This window comes from Egretta garzetta, unplaced genomic scaffold, assembly GCF_000687185.1.
Source record: "Egretta garzetta isolate BGI_Z169 unplaced genomic scaffold, ASM68718v1 scaffold69, whole genome shotgun sequence".
Classification (NCBI taxonomy): Eukaryota; Metazoa; Chordata; class Aves; order Pelecaniformes; family Ardeidae; genus Egretta; species Egretta garzetta.
In genome coordinates, this window is record NW_009260790.1 from 1,575,489 (window position 1) to 1,588,983 (window position 13,495).

The 13,495-nt window shown below is 40.9% G+C and overlaps 2 protein-coding genes across 4 annotated transcripts in view; both read left to right on the forward strand.

The window, feature by feature from the left end:
• The first annotated feature begins 6 nt into the window (after nucleotides 1-6).
• MFN2 (mitofusin 2) lies at nucleotides 7-10,027 on the forward strand. 2 transcript variants are annotated; one of them, XM_009646459.2, is made up of 18 exons: nucleotides 7-355; nucleotides 600-778; nucleotides 1,474-1,609; nucleotides 1,978-2,140; nucleotides 2,667-2,791; nucleotides 3,115-3,223; nucleotides 3,317-3,424; nucleotides 3,831-3,984; nucleotides 4,216-4,283; nucleotides 4,455-4,576; nucleotides 4,909-5,035; nucleotides 5,688-5,792; nucleotides 6,306-6,408; nucleotides 7,085-7,305; nucleotides 7,455-7,604; nucleotides 8,547-8,743; nucleotides 9,133-9,267; nucleotides 9,938-10,027. In XM_009646459.2, exons 2-18 carry the CDS (start codon nucleotides 604-606, stop codon nucleotides 10,005-10,007), a joined length of 2,268 nt encoding a protein of 755 aa, XP_009644754.1. In that variant the 5' UTR covers nucleotides 7-355; nucleotides 600-603; the 3' UTR covers nucleotides 10,008-10,027. The 2 variants fall into 2 exon arrangements, 1 of the variants encoding a protein (XP_009644754.1); XR_004842963.1 differs by lacking the exons at nucleotides 9,133-9,267; nucleotides 9,938-10,027 and adding an exon at nucleotides 7,898-8,110 and having other exon boundaries at nucleotides 8,547-8,632.
• Nucleotides 9,993-13,495, forward strand: part of LOC104133090 (migration and invasion inhibitory protein) — a 12,561-nt gene continuing 9,058 nt past the window's right edge. The window contains exon 1 of one of the 2 annotated variants that reach the window (XM_009646461.2): nucleotides 9,993-10,073. The gene's annotated coding sequence lies outside the window, so the exon portion shown is untranslated. Of the gene's footprint in view, nucleotides 10,074-12,898; nucleotides 13,021-13,495 lie in introns of those variants that run through there. The other variant, XM_035901823.1, reaches the window with a different exon arrangement.

Genomic DNA, 13,495 nt, shown 5'->3' on the forward strand with positions numbered 1-13,495 from the left:
GGGCCGGGTGAGGGGCGCTTCCCGCCTTTTGCCTCGCGCGCGCCGGCCTTTGCGCGGCTCGCCTGAGGAGAAGGCGACGGCAGCCCCCCGGAGCGTCTGCCCAGTGCATCCCCCAGGCAGTGGGATGGCGGCGGCGCACAGCCTGGCCGATCAGGGAGCTCGGCAGCCTGTGTCCCTCATCCCCTGGTCCCTCTGCCGCAGGGACGGGGACAGGCTGGACTCGGCGTCGCTGAAAGAGCTGCGGAACGGAGTCTGGCCAGGGCGAGGGAGAAGGCAGGAAGACTGCAGTCGTCCGTGTTCAAGAGGGACTCGAGCTGACCATGCCTGACTTGTGAAAACGTAACTGACCCTGAAAGTAAGCAGAGGAAGGAGAGAAGTGATCGCTGGGGGCCTGCTTGTTTGAAGGGAGACAGAAAGATTAATTTTTTTCATTTCTGATATATGAGTAATTTCCAATTGTAGAAAGTGGAACAATTTCTTTGTGAAAGAATGAAGGTTGTTTTTAAAATGTGTATTTATCTACTTGTTGGTAGGATGCTTAGTTGGATGGCTGTTGGCACTTGGTGAGCCACCTTTATTTACTGGATTTTTCCCTGTAGCGCAATGTCCCTGTTGTTTACTCGCTCCAAGTCAATAGTTGCAGTGAAGAAGGACAAAAGACACATGGCTGAGGTAAACGCTTCTCCGCTTAAACATTTTGTCACTGCAAAGAAGAAAATCAATGGTATCTTTGAACAGTTGGCTGCTTACATCAATGAGAGCTCCTCGTTCCTGGAAGGTGAGCCGAGTTCTTGAACTACAAGTGTGTAACGCTGCTTCGCCCACGTATAATTCCCACACACACCAAAAACCCGTCATTAAGTTAAGTGCTAGACCTGTGCTTATTTATAAATGCATGTCTGTTTATATACCAATATTTATAAGAACAACAGAAAATTATTTTATGGAATTTGGGTGGGTTCAGGGTTCATATTTTAAAGCTGATGATTCACACATGTTAGGAAACTGAGCTAGTTAGTGAGCTATGCCTGGTTTATGTGTTGTTTTGAAGTTTTTTAATAAACTATACAAGACCCTTTAGGTTTTTTGCCTAAAATTCTTTCAATATTCTTGGCTAGGCATGTCATTGCTGGTGGCATGTAGCATATGCCAGTAATTGGCTTTAACAGTTTAAAACATAGACAGGAGATTTTTTTTTTTTAAGTGTGTTGGAGCGTTCGAAGTGTTGGCTGTGTTCTCTTTAAGACCGTCCTAAGGATGAGAATGGTTATTAGATACACAAAAGAGACCAGCTGATATATGCTGATGCAAAAGTGCCACAGAGTGTAATTTTGTGTGTCAAGATTGCCCATGCAGTCTTTGGGTCACAGATAAACATTAAGCTATGTGTGCTACATCATGAAGGGGTGTTTTTGCACAGTACTGAGACAGATGACTTCTGGAATTGAGAGACATGATGTATTTTGATTTTAGAAACACACAAGAATATAGAGCTTGATCCTGTCACCACAGAAGAGCAGGTACTGGAAGTCAAAGGCTACCTGTCAAAAGTCAGTGGCATTAGTGAAGTGTTGGCAAGGCGACACATGAAAGTTGCTTTTTTTGGAAGGTGAGTCACGTGCTTATGTTGCCTACGCTCCCCACTCAGTAAAGCAACTGGCATCTTTAGGATTGTAGCCAGTAGAAAATATTTATAGAAATGCTAGTGCTCCAGCTTTTGCTTGTAATGTGTAATGTGCCTGTCCCTGGTAGTAGTCCTCTTGTAAATTGGAAACAAATATTGTAGCCCATAATTCTTTGATTTGAAAGAATTCTTAAAATAAGAAAATAGAAAAGTCTATTTAAGTTGCCTGTGGCACCTAAATTGTTATTGCTTCTCATACTGCTTGGGTTTAGAAAACTTGCTTTCTGTAATGTCAAAATGAGTATATCTGAATCTCAGAAGCCTAGCTATACCATTCTTTAATCTGACTTCAGGACAAGCAATGGGAAAAGCACTGTGATAAATGCCATGCTGTGGGACAAAGTCCTTCCTTCAGGAATTGGACACACCACTAACTGTTTCCTGCGTGTAGAAGGGACAGATGGACATGAAGCTTTCCTACTTACTGAAGGTTCGGAGGAAAAGAAGAATGTTAAGGTACAATTTCCTTAAGCATAAAATAAAGAAGAGCTCTTCAGAAGTGCCAGAAAAGGAAAGGAACAAGAAAATTAAAACACTATGCATAAAATTCACAGTTACGGATTTTCATCATTAAAGGAGTAGAGATGAAGAACAGGTTTTTGTTAGATGTAGGAAGGGAAGAATGGAGCAAGTTACAGGATGGAACTTACTCATTTCATGAAAAAGATGATGTATTGTGTTTGCTAGTGGGAACAAAAAAAAATTACTCGGGAAGTTTTGAGCTCTGTATGACAGAAGGGGCAGACTTGATAATTCCTCAGTAGCCTTTCTTGACAGGAAAATTTCTCGTAAACTCTCACTAGGCTGTTGCCTTTTGACTAGGACACTCAAGCAAGTTTTATGTGGAAAACATCCCAGGGGAAAAGTGATTTGGAGTTGGGTTTTATCATAAATTGTCTGTGAACAGCCTTGAAGGCGAGATAATTGTGTTAATGGGTCTTAGCATACAGGAAATATTATAAATTATCCATCTTTTTAATAGACAGTAAACCAGCTGGCTCATGCCCTTCATCAAGATGAACTTCTGAATGCTGGCAGCCTAGTCAGTGTAATGTGGCCCAATTCCAAATGTCCTCTCTTAAAGGATGACCTGGTGCTAATGGACAGGTGAGAAATACCTTTCTTTCCTTTCCTGCTTATCACAGATTAATTACAGAAATGTCTTCAAATACAAATGTAACAAACATCGAGGAAATGGACCGCGTTCTAATCTATGACTGACTAAAGTCCTTTGCTGTAGTTAGCAGTCAGAGTTTCTCTTGCTTGTCTATTCTCTTGATAGTCTGTACTCTGTGTCACCTCAGGACAGTGTAGCTTAGACATGTGAAATTAATGCCCTGAAAAGCTGAAACACATTTCTTATTAACTTTTTTAATTCTATTTTTGCTGTTTTCACAGCATAGTAATGTCTCTTCTCTTTTTATTGCTAGCCCTGGCATCGATGTAACCACAGAGCTGGACAGCTGGATTGACAAATTCTGTCTAGATGCTGATGTATTTGTCCTGGTAGCAAATTCTGAATCAACACTGATGCAAACTGTATGTTCAAGTCCACTTGTTCATTGAATTTGGCTAAAATTTTAAAAAATTTTGACATGTTAATCTTAAGAGGTTTTGTTCTGTTTTGCTTAGGAGAAACAGTTCTTTCACAAGGTGAATGAACGTCTGTCTCGACCCAATATATTTATTCTAAATAACCGCTGGGATGCATCTGCCTCTGAACCAGAATACATGGAAGAGGTTTGTGATGTGTTTAAATTCCTCCTCTTTGCATGGATATTATGGAGTCCATTTTGACTCTGGTCCTTGTGGGTAGAATCATAAAGTGTTGTATGGGATTGTTTTACAGTTTGTTTTTTTATTACCATAGTGTGGGGATTAGAGGAAATATAGACTAGTGATCAGGACATGACTCTTAAAATTTCTGAGCTGGAAATCAAGAGTTTCACAGAGGCCTTTTGAAGCTAGATCACTTAGATAACCTCTGGAAGATTCCATAAAACAGCAAAGTTGTTTTTTTTTTCTTACTCTTTTGCATTGGTAGCTTAGACCAGCAGAGGGCATCTGGGTGCCTGGTCTAACCTTTAAGAAGTGGAGTGTAAAGTGGATTTAACTGCATGTGGGGTTTATCCTGTTTATCCCTCAGGTGCGTCGACAGCACATGGAGCGGTGTACCAGTTTCCTGGTAGATGAGCTGGGTGTGGTGGATCGAGCCCAGGCAGGGGATCGAATTTTCTTTGTGTCAGCAAAAGAAGTGCTGAATGCCAGGATTCAGAGGGCTCAAGGGATGCCAGAAGGAGGTGAGGAAAGCTAACAGAAACTTTCCATTTTCTTATAGGGAAGAAAATAGAGAATATCTTGTTCTAAAAATGGTGTGGGTCAGATGATTTAATAGAGCAGTCAAAAACGAAGAGATGACTTAGTAGCACTTTTGCATTGTCTTCAAGGTAAAGCAGCAGCATTTCCTGATGTCCAATATCTGATTGCTTTCTCAAAACTTAAGTGGTGGTTTTGTACTTTCCTTCTCTCAGGTGGAGCATTGGCAGATGGATTTCAAGTAAGAATGTTTGAGTTTCAGAACTTCGAGAGAAGATTTGAGGTGAGCATTATGTGTGCTAACCTTCTGTTTAGATTTTACTCCTGAAAGGCTGGGAACTAGAGTTTATAAATGTGGAGTGGGACCACATTTTGGAAATAGATTATATGGGAAGGAGAAGTTTTGTTAGTGTGCTTCTGCCTGCTGCTAATCTTGGCTGCCTTTTGTATACAGGAATGTATCTCACAGTCAGCAGTAAAAACAAAATTTGAGCAGCATACGGTGAGAGCAAAGCAGATTGCGGAAGATGTTCGTCTCATCATGGATTCTGTGCATATTGCCGCCCAGGAACAGCGGTGAGGAGAGCTGATGCTTGTTGTTTGCATAACTGAAACTTGTATTCTGGGAGAAATTTAAGGAAATATGAACATTTAAAATGCAAAGCAGAATACTGCTTGTTTGGGAGTGGGAAGGACATGTACTGGTATTCTCGCTTCTAGTGAATTGTGAAAGTATTGCGAGAAGAACCTCTTTTTTTGTCCTGTGCCACATGTACGTAATGTAATGTATATAGTGACACATTTTGTTCTTGGGTAGGAGAATATTTTTTGTTTCTGGAATTCAAGTGATATTCGTAGATCAAAAATGCATTTATCTGGCTTTTTGATGGTCACTTTTTCTTCACCAGAGTTTACTGTCTGGAAATGCGAGAGGAACGACAGGAACGTTTAGGTTTTATTGACAAACAGCTGGAGCTCCTTACTCAAGACTACAAGCGGAAAATAAAACAGATCACAGAAGAAGTGGAGAGGCAGGTAAGGAGGAGCGGCTACAGAAAAAGAGATTGTCTGAAAAAGCTACGAGCATGGTGGGAAAAATGTAAAGTGCTGATAAAGGTTTGAAGTACTAGAAATGTGGGAGTTACAGATGGGAACAGAAGAAATGCTTTCAGAAGTCGTCTTTTTTCTTCTTTTCCTTGAGGTAATAAAATTAAAAGTAGAATATTTCGGGGAAACTTTCAGAGAGACTTGAAGATGCAATGAGACTTTGATGAATATTTGAATCACTCTTTAAATGCTTTCTAAAGTACTAAAATGTTTCAGATAAATGTCCTTATTCAATCTAGAATAATGTCAGTCAGCTTACTGTCAATAATAGCATGCCGTTTTATTGTTATGAATATACAGAAGAGTCCTATTCATTTTTCACAAGTCTTATATTGCCTCAGTCTTTTTCTGTCTGGTTGTTATATAGAGCATACATCTACACACTTCTCGGCCATCTTCTTTGTTTGCAAGTCACCAATATTGCATTTTGCTGTTGGCATGTGATGGCTGCATGGCACTGCACAATCGTAGTGCCTAGTGTTCAGTAGTGCTTATTAAGAAATGCATGTCTTGAGTGGTGGTTTTCTGTCTCTCCCTAGGACAGAACATATAGAAACTCTGTCCTGTGCTGTTTCTTTAGGTGTCAAATGCAATGGCAGAAGAAATCAGGCGGCTTTCAGTGTTGGTAGATGAATACCAAGCAGACTTCCATCCATCTCAAGTAGTTCTTAAAGTTTACAAGAGTGTAAGTGATGTTTGCTTCTTACAGATTGCCTAAGCAAATTAAAGAGGCCTTTTTTTGTTCTGAGTCAGTAATTATGCCAGCTCTTTGATATGCTTAACATAGTTCCAAATAGGATATGACCTAAGCTTATCATACTGTCAAAAATCTTTTGTTAGAATGTCTCTTGCACTTGGATAGCTTCTGTAAAAAGTGAACATCTTAATTAAAAAAGGAAGAAATATGTATATATTTTCATAATCTCAGTGATAAACTGATACACATATGATGTATGAAATTGTATAGATCAAACAGAACTTTTCCTAGACTGCAGAGTACATGTGAGATTTCTTGATTTGCTTTTTCCTCTCCTTCACTGAAGAATGGGGGAAAAATAATGAAACTGGTATTAGAACAGTGGGCAGGCAGAACCTGTGCTTCTTTTCTGGGAGGGTTTTTTCAACTGGCAAGCTCTAGTACCTGCAGCCTGTATTTTACCTATGTTTATCTTAAGCTTAATAACCATTTCTTTATTAGGAGCTGCATAAACACATTGAGGAAGGCCTGGGCCGTAACATGTCAGATCGTTGCTCGAATGCAATCACAGCTTCCCTGCAGACAATGCAGCAAGAAATGAAAAGTCAGTTCAGCAAAAGCAGGTGGTATTTCCCCCTCTTTTTCCTTTAACTGTAATGCAAAATAGCTAGGGAGATGTTCTGGGTTTCACTTTAATCTGATGGCAGCTGATGTGCAGCTGGCCTCATCTCTGTTTCCATCTTGATTAGCAGTGCTGATGTGTAGAGGACTAGTTACTCCTGCTTTTTCCACTTTGTGTCTGAACTTGTGCAGTGATTTGCTAATGAATACACACAATCAGCTTAATCCTTCATGACAGAGCAGAACTGTGACTTTGGAAACTCGAGAGATTCTCAGACCAAGATCCTAATGAAATGTGAATGACTTGTAACTAGGTGCCTATCTGAATATAAGCATTAATAGGAGGAGTGCGGTGCCTAAGCACCTTTAGAACTGGCCTTCAGATTCTGTTTTCCAAGCACCAGATGCTTGTAAGGGTTTGAGGGGGTCCATGGAAAGATTTCCTTCTGAGTTGATCTGAAGAACTAAGAGTCAAACAGTAATTCATGATGTATCTCTCACTTTGCAACATGCTTCGCTTTAGGAAATTTAAGGTACTAAGAAAAATAACTGTAGAGGATGGAACGACTGATAAGCACCCTGATTACAGAATACAAGTCTGGTTAATTTTAGTCAACTCAGTAGCCATTTTTGAATGTTTTTATTTTCTGTCTGTACAGATGGTTTAAAACCCCTTCTCCCAGTCTCTTTGCGAGGCCAGATAGACATGTTAATTCCCCGACAGTGCTTCATGCTCAGCTATGATCTGAACTGTGATAAGCTTTGTGCCGACTTCCAAGAGGACATAGAATTCCATTTCTCTCTTGGATGGACGATGCTGGTGAACAGGTTTTTGGGACCAAAGAATGGTCGTCGGGCCTTGATGGGCTATAATGACCAGGTAAGATACCTTGTTGAGTGCTCAGGGGTAGATGTGATATTCATCATTTCAGTGGCTGCTGAAGTCTTTTTGGTGGGAAGGGCAGTGGCTTGCCTTCTCTTACTCTGTACTTTGTTTTTGTTTTGTTGTGCCACTGCTTTTCTAATTAGGTTCAACGCCCTTTGACACCAGCAAATCCCAGTCTGCCTCCTTTGCCTCAGGGCTCTATGACCCAGGAAGAACTCATGGTGTCGATGGTGACTGGACTGGCCTCATTAACTTCCCGAACTTCAATGGGGATCATTGTGGTTGGCGGTGTGGTGCGTTGGCAATCTCAGCATCGTTTATATAAATAATGTTGGAGCACTGACTTGAGAAGTGCTTGCATTGCTGTGTCCTGTAGATATTTGCTATTCACAAATAGTGAAATACTTTCTCCTTTGATTTTCCATTTGAGTATAAATATTGAGCTTATTTTGCATAATAGTTAGGCTTGGAGCCAGGGTTGTTGTGAAGATAACTCTCCAAAGTATGTTATAAAAGCATTAAATAGTCTCTGATTCTTTTGTGAGAATAAAAAATATTTGGCTTTTTTTTTTCCCTATTTACATAGGAATCAGGACAGAAATATCTACCAAGAGCCTCTGATTATGTGTATCTTCCCTCCTGGAAAGGGAAGACAGTGCTTCATTTGAGATACTATGCCTAGTTCATTTCAGAGAAAATCAGCACTTCCTGCTTTTCTGTCTTTTGAAGATAATGAATGTTTCGAATCTCAAATCTCCCCAACCTCCAGAGGCATAAGAGATCTAATTCAAGTTGCATGGTAACTCTAGTTCCTGTTGCAGGAAGAATCTGAAGTTCTGCAGTACCAGTTCCATACCTACATGCTCTTCTAGCATTGCAGTATCTAGGAGCGGATGATTTATCAAAGGGGAGATGGTTGCTTAAAAACATCTTTTACTTCAGAAACAGGGATTCTGTGAACCAGGCAGAGTTTGTTTGCACTTGCAGATGTAATTTAAATGTGCTGGAAAGGTTAACCCATACAGAATCCCAATAGTTCAGGCATTTATATTTTGTAGACCAGACATCAGTAGTACCTGTCTGACCAATGAAACCACTTGCAAGTCAGGGTTATCAGTCTGGCTCATTTTTATGTGCCTAGAATGTAAGTGCAATGCTCTGTGCACCATTGTTAGGAGTTAGCATCAGTCCTAGATGATCATCATGTCATTTGTTTTTCCTTGTGCTTTTTTTAGGTCTGGAAGGCTGTGGGTTGGAGATTGATTGCTCTCTCTTTCGGCCTTTATGGGCTCCTTTATGTATATGAGCGCCTCACCTGGACCACAAAAGCAAAAGAGAGAGCTTTTAAACGGCAGTTCGTAGAGTATGCTGGTGAGAAATTGCAGCTCATCGTCAGTTACACAGGTTCTAATTGCAGCCACCAAGTCCAACAGTGAGTTGCCTATATTCAGCTAAAACTCTAACTAAATTCTGTTGGTTGTTTTTTTTTTTTTAATAAATTTTATTCCTTGTTTAAACAAGATAAGTCTGCATATTGAATTGCAGATTGAAAAAAATGTGTAACGATACATTGTGTTTTAAAAGATCATTACAGTTTTTTGAATCACCAACGTAGTATTTGGGTGCTGTTTAAGCATTAGTCTTAATGTACTTCCATCTCTCAAATCAAGTTGCTCTGATGCTCTAACATACTGTGCAGAAGTGGAAAGATGAACATCTGAGTCACTGTCATCATCCCTATATATCAAAGGGGTTCATTCCTTGAATTTGCTGCTTGATCTTAACTTTCTGTCATGTCCAACTATTCTCCTTGTTTCATAGAGAGCTTGCTGGAACGTTTGCTCATTTGTGTCAGCAAGTGGATGTCACACGGGAGAATCTTGAGCAGGAAATTTCTGCCATGAATAAAAAAATTGAAGTTCTGGATTCACTGCAGAGCAAAGCAAAACTGCTCAGGTGAGTTTTTATTGTCCCGTATATAGATGGACATCGGCATACAGTTGTTTCTCATGTGATTGCCCCAAGATGTTTGGATTAGGGCGTATCTTTGAGTGCAGTCCTTCCACCATAGCACTTGATGAGCAGACGAAAGAATCTTACTCTGACAAATCACATTCCCTTTCACTATGTACTTTCCCATGTGCTGTCGACAGTCCTTTAAGTCTTCTGTCTCACAAAACACCTTTTCCTTCTGGTTTTTGGTTTGTTTGGAATTACAGTTCCTTTCCATTTGTCAGAACATACAGTCCTCTACTCTTACAAACTCCTTCAGGCTACTACAAAATCATGCAAAAAGCCTCACCCTCACCTTTGTACACAGTTGTCTGATGTTTTTATTCACGCTGCAAAGGCTGTTGGGAAGAATTTTTCAAACATTCCTTATCTACACAATAAGATCAATGTGAAGTTGTGACCAGGATCTCGGTTTGAACCTCAAAGCTTAGGGACTGTTAGCGGGCCAGAGTTCCTGACCTGAGGAAGGGCAAGGAACGGTAGCAGCATTTTGGAATGGACCTCTGGTACTGCTCTCCTTGCCTTGCTGTTTACGCATTTTAGTCATCCTTCTTTCAGATTGGCTGGAGAAGAGTTATTTTACTCACCTAATGGAGACTTTCTGTCCTTGCAGGAATAAAGCTGGATGGCTTGACAGTGAACTCAACATGTTCACACATCAGTACCTGCAGCAAAGTAGATAGTGCGGGAAGAAGAGAAAACCAACACTGTTTCCCTTCAGTGCTCTCTTAATTACTGCAGAGAATATGGTGGGTGATGGAATTCCCTGAAGGGAATGAGCAAAAGCCTATTGCTGTGTTTCCAGTTGCTGTGTGAAGAATAGGATTCTGCTTCCCCATTTTGTCCCACCTCTAAACACTAGCTGTTTGTAACTCCTTATCCTTCTTGCGAGACCTGGCTACTTCAGAAGGAATGTGTGCTTCATACATTTACAGGGGGCTTTTTAAAGCAAAATCAAGTACAGTAACAAATTTAAAATGAACAAGCAAATGTTTATCAGGTTAAAAGTTACTCTGACAGGTCTTTATGGAGTGATTCATTTTACTACATGAAGGTAAAACTTTTGACTTCCAAGCCCCAAATTTATGTATGTGTGACAAGCAGCTGTTTGCCTAAGCACAGATCTCATGCACACAGGTGTAATGATGGCTTCACAGTGCTTTTATAGCCCGTGCAGGCCTATCTCCCAGGTTAATACTCCGTTATTCTAGAACACGACAGAGAATCACCGTGTCCCTTCATAGAAAGGTTTATTACTGTCAGTATGTTTAAACCTATGAACAAACCCCAGTTCTCTTCCAGAGCAAGAGGGACTAAGATTTTTGCTTTGGTAAGTTTATTTTCTTTGTAGTCAGTTTCTTCCTCTTAAGAGCTATTTAATAATGCAGTCTGGCCCATTTCACGTCATGGTCACGTAGTTTGCAAAGACGTAACTAGCTCCTGTGAAGGAGGTAGTGCGGGTAATTTGGCAGCCTGCTGAGGAAGAAAACTAGGGAAGAAAAGCCAGCTGGCAGAATGTAATTAACTGCCTTATGAGGGAAGTTGATGAATGTGGGGTTTTTTTGGAAACACACAGCTGTGTTTCTGGAAGCAGGCCTTTGGAATTCCATTACCACTGTTTGGCCACAAAACCAGCATGTGGATTACAAGCTTGTAAGAGATTTTGCTTCACATAGAGTTCCCATGCAGCCATATGATTTGATGTTGTTTCTCTTCTGTTAGAAGCATGAGAATGAGCTGGCAAGCGCAGCTCTTCTGGGGCAGGAGGAGGCCTGTCCCTTGTATTTCACGCCAGGCGAAGAATGGGTTAAGACAACTCATTTTTTTTCAAGACATTCTTTATTTGCAGGTAGATAAAATTAATCTTTGAGTTTTGCCCTGAAGCAGTTTTGAATTTGGAGTAGAAGATCTGGGAATTGTAAAGACTTGAGTCTCTTCCTATTGGAATTGATGGAGGAGAAATTCCCACTGATTATGGTAGCACCAGGGTTAGGTTCCTACGTTGCAAAGTTTCTTTTCCACTTGGTGGGTCAGTATTTTGCCACGTCTTGGGTATAACCTTTCTGTTCCCCACAAAATATCTGAGGAATCCAGAATCAGATCCTGTGGTTCTGAGGTTAGTGACAACCTAAATCTGTTCAGCTTCGAACTTTAGAGAATTATGAGTTATTTTTGAGCAAGTCCCAGCTGAATTCAGAACTACTAAGAGTGTTTCCTTTTTTTCTTATTGACGATGAGACTTTTCACATGAAAATGGTATTGGCTGGCCTTAGAATTTCTTGTTCATGCTCGGGTGTGAATATCTGTGCCTGTGACAAGTCCCCCGTTTTCGTGTGTTGCGAAAGTTCCAGAAAGAAGCTGCCCGATACTTGAGGAATAGTGAAATGTCAGTAAGTATTTTAGGCAGTTCTAAGATTTGCAGTAAGACTTGAAGTATCTTGATCATGTTGGAGCTGGCAGTGAGACTCTTGTTACATCCCTGGAATTCAGGAAGCAAACAAACCTTTCACTTCCAGTAGACAGCTTTGATTCCAACCCAAACTGAAAAGCCATTTGCATCAGAGGGCTTCGTTGGCCTTGGTCGGTTTCCTCAGGCAACCACCAGGACATAAATATGGCTTGGATCAGATCTGAGAATGGGTAAGAAAGAAAATTTGAGTCCTTGCCTCTGGAAATGTGTCCTCTAGGCTTGTGGTGAAGTATTCTGGAGTAAGTGGAATCATCCACTGTTATTCTGCTGCAGGTATTATGTGAATAAATGTGGATCTCTAGTCTCTCAAGCTATCACATACGCCTTCGTAACAGGCTATGTACTATGCTGTTGAGTTGAAATACTAAGTACATCCCTAACACGCCAGGAAATTGTCAGTTCCGGATAGAGGGAGGTGATGATGTACTACTGCTCCGCAGCTCTAGGCTACCTGAAACGCTGACCTTGCTTTTGAAGACAGGTTCCATTAGCATCTCTTCAGCAGGCCGTTAGGGGAAATCTGATAAATGATCTGATCTTTAAGCCAGAATTTGATCTATAAAGGAAAAAGAGATTGGTGGGTTCTTAGAATCTGGTGTCTTGCTAATGTGTATTTCTGACACTGTTCAGATTTTGGTGATGTAGGCATTCTCACTGCAGTGCCGAAACCTAACCTATAGAACAGGGGGAAGAACCGCCTGAATTTTTTAAGAAGCAAAACTGCTAACATGGGAGAGAAGAATTTTTAAGTATGTGTAACCCTCGTCCCTAGAAGCCTGAGTGATCGAGAATCAAGCTTTTAACAGAAAGGCCTATGAGCTGGATTCCTCTTAAACAAAATACAGCTGTGCTTCTTTAGTTCAGGGTGGTGGGGGAATGAACACGATCAGCAAGGAGGCGGTGCTCTTCTGCTTTTCATAAAGAATGATAAACTAATCCTTAGAACAGGTAATTCCAAAAACAGTCTTCCCCAAACTCGTATTAAAGAAGGTCAGCTGAATGCACTTTATCTTATTGCTGCTACTTATTTTTCTCATTGTGTTATGTTGATGGAGCTCTTTGAAATACTCTTACCAGTGAGTTTTCTCTCTGCTGTATTTAAGGTGATAAATTTGCATGAATTATTCCTGTATCAATGCTGTAGACAATGGAAACCAAAATAAAAATGAATTGGAAAAATATTTCTCCTGATATGTTCTGCGTGTCGTGATACAAAGCCTTCAAGTGTAAGTACAATATATTCAGATGGTATGCTACCGCGGTGTAGTAAACTGCATGTTTGACAACAGTGACCTTGTATTGCCTTCCTACTATGGAAATTAGTGAGAAGAACAATGATACCGAATGATCTGATAGGAGATTCCTGAGCGATTCCTTCTTAAGTTATACTAAAAATGTCAGTATTGAATCAGTGGTTTCTTGAGAATATTGTAGGAAGCAATGGTCAGCAAAGAGCGTGTTCAGAGACTGAAATCGTGGTGAATGGGTATTCTCAGTTGATAGATGACCGCGTGCGTGTTAGAAGAGAAAAAGGCAGATTTCCAGTGATAAGTTTTCAAAACGGCGCCCTTTTAGCTCCTGGGGGAGCTGGGGGTACGTGGCGTGCTCGCACAGCGACCTGCGGCCGTTTGAGGAACCGAAAGGAGAGAGCTTGGGGCCGCCTCCTCCGCGCCGCGGAGCCGGGCAGCGCCTCGGGCTCCG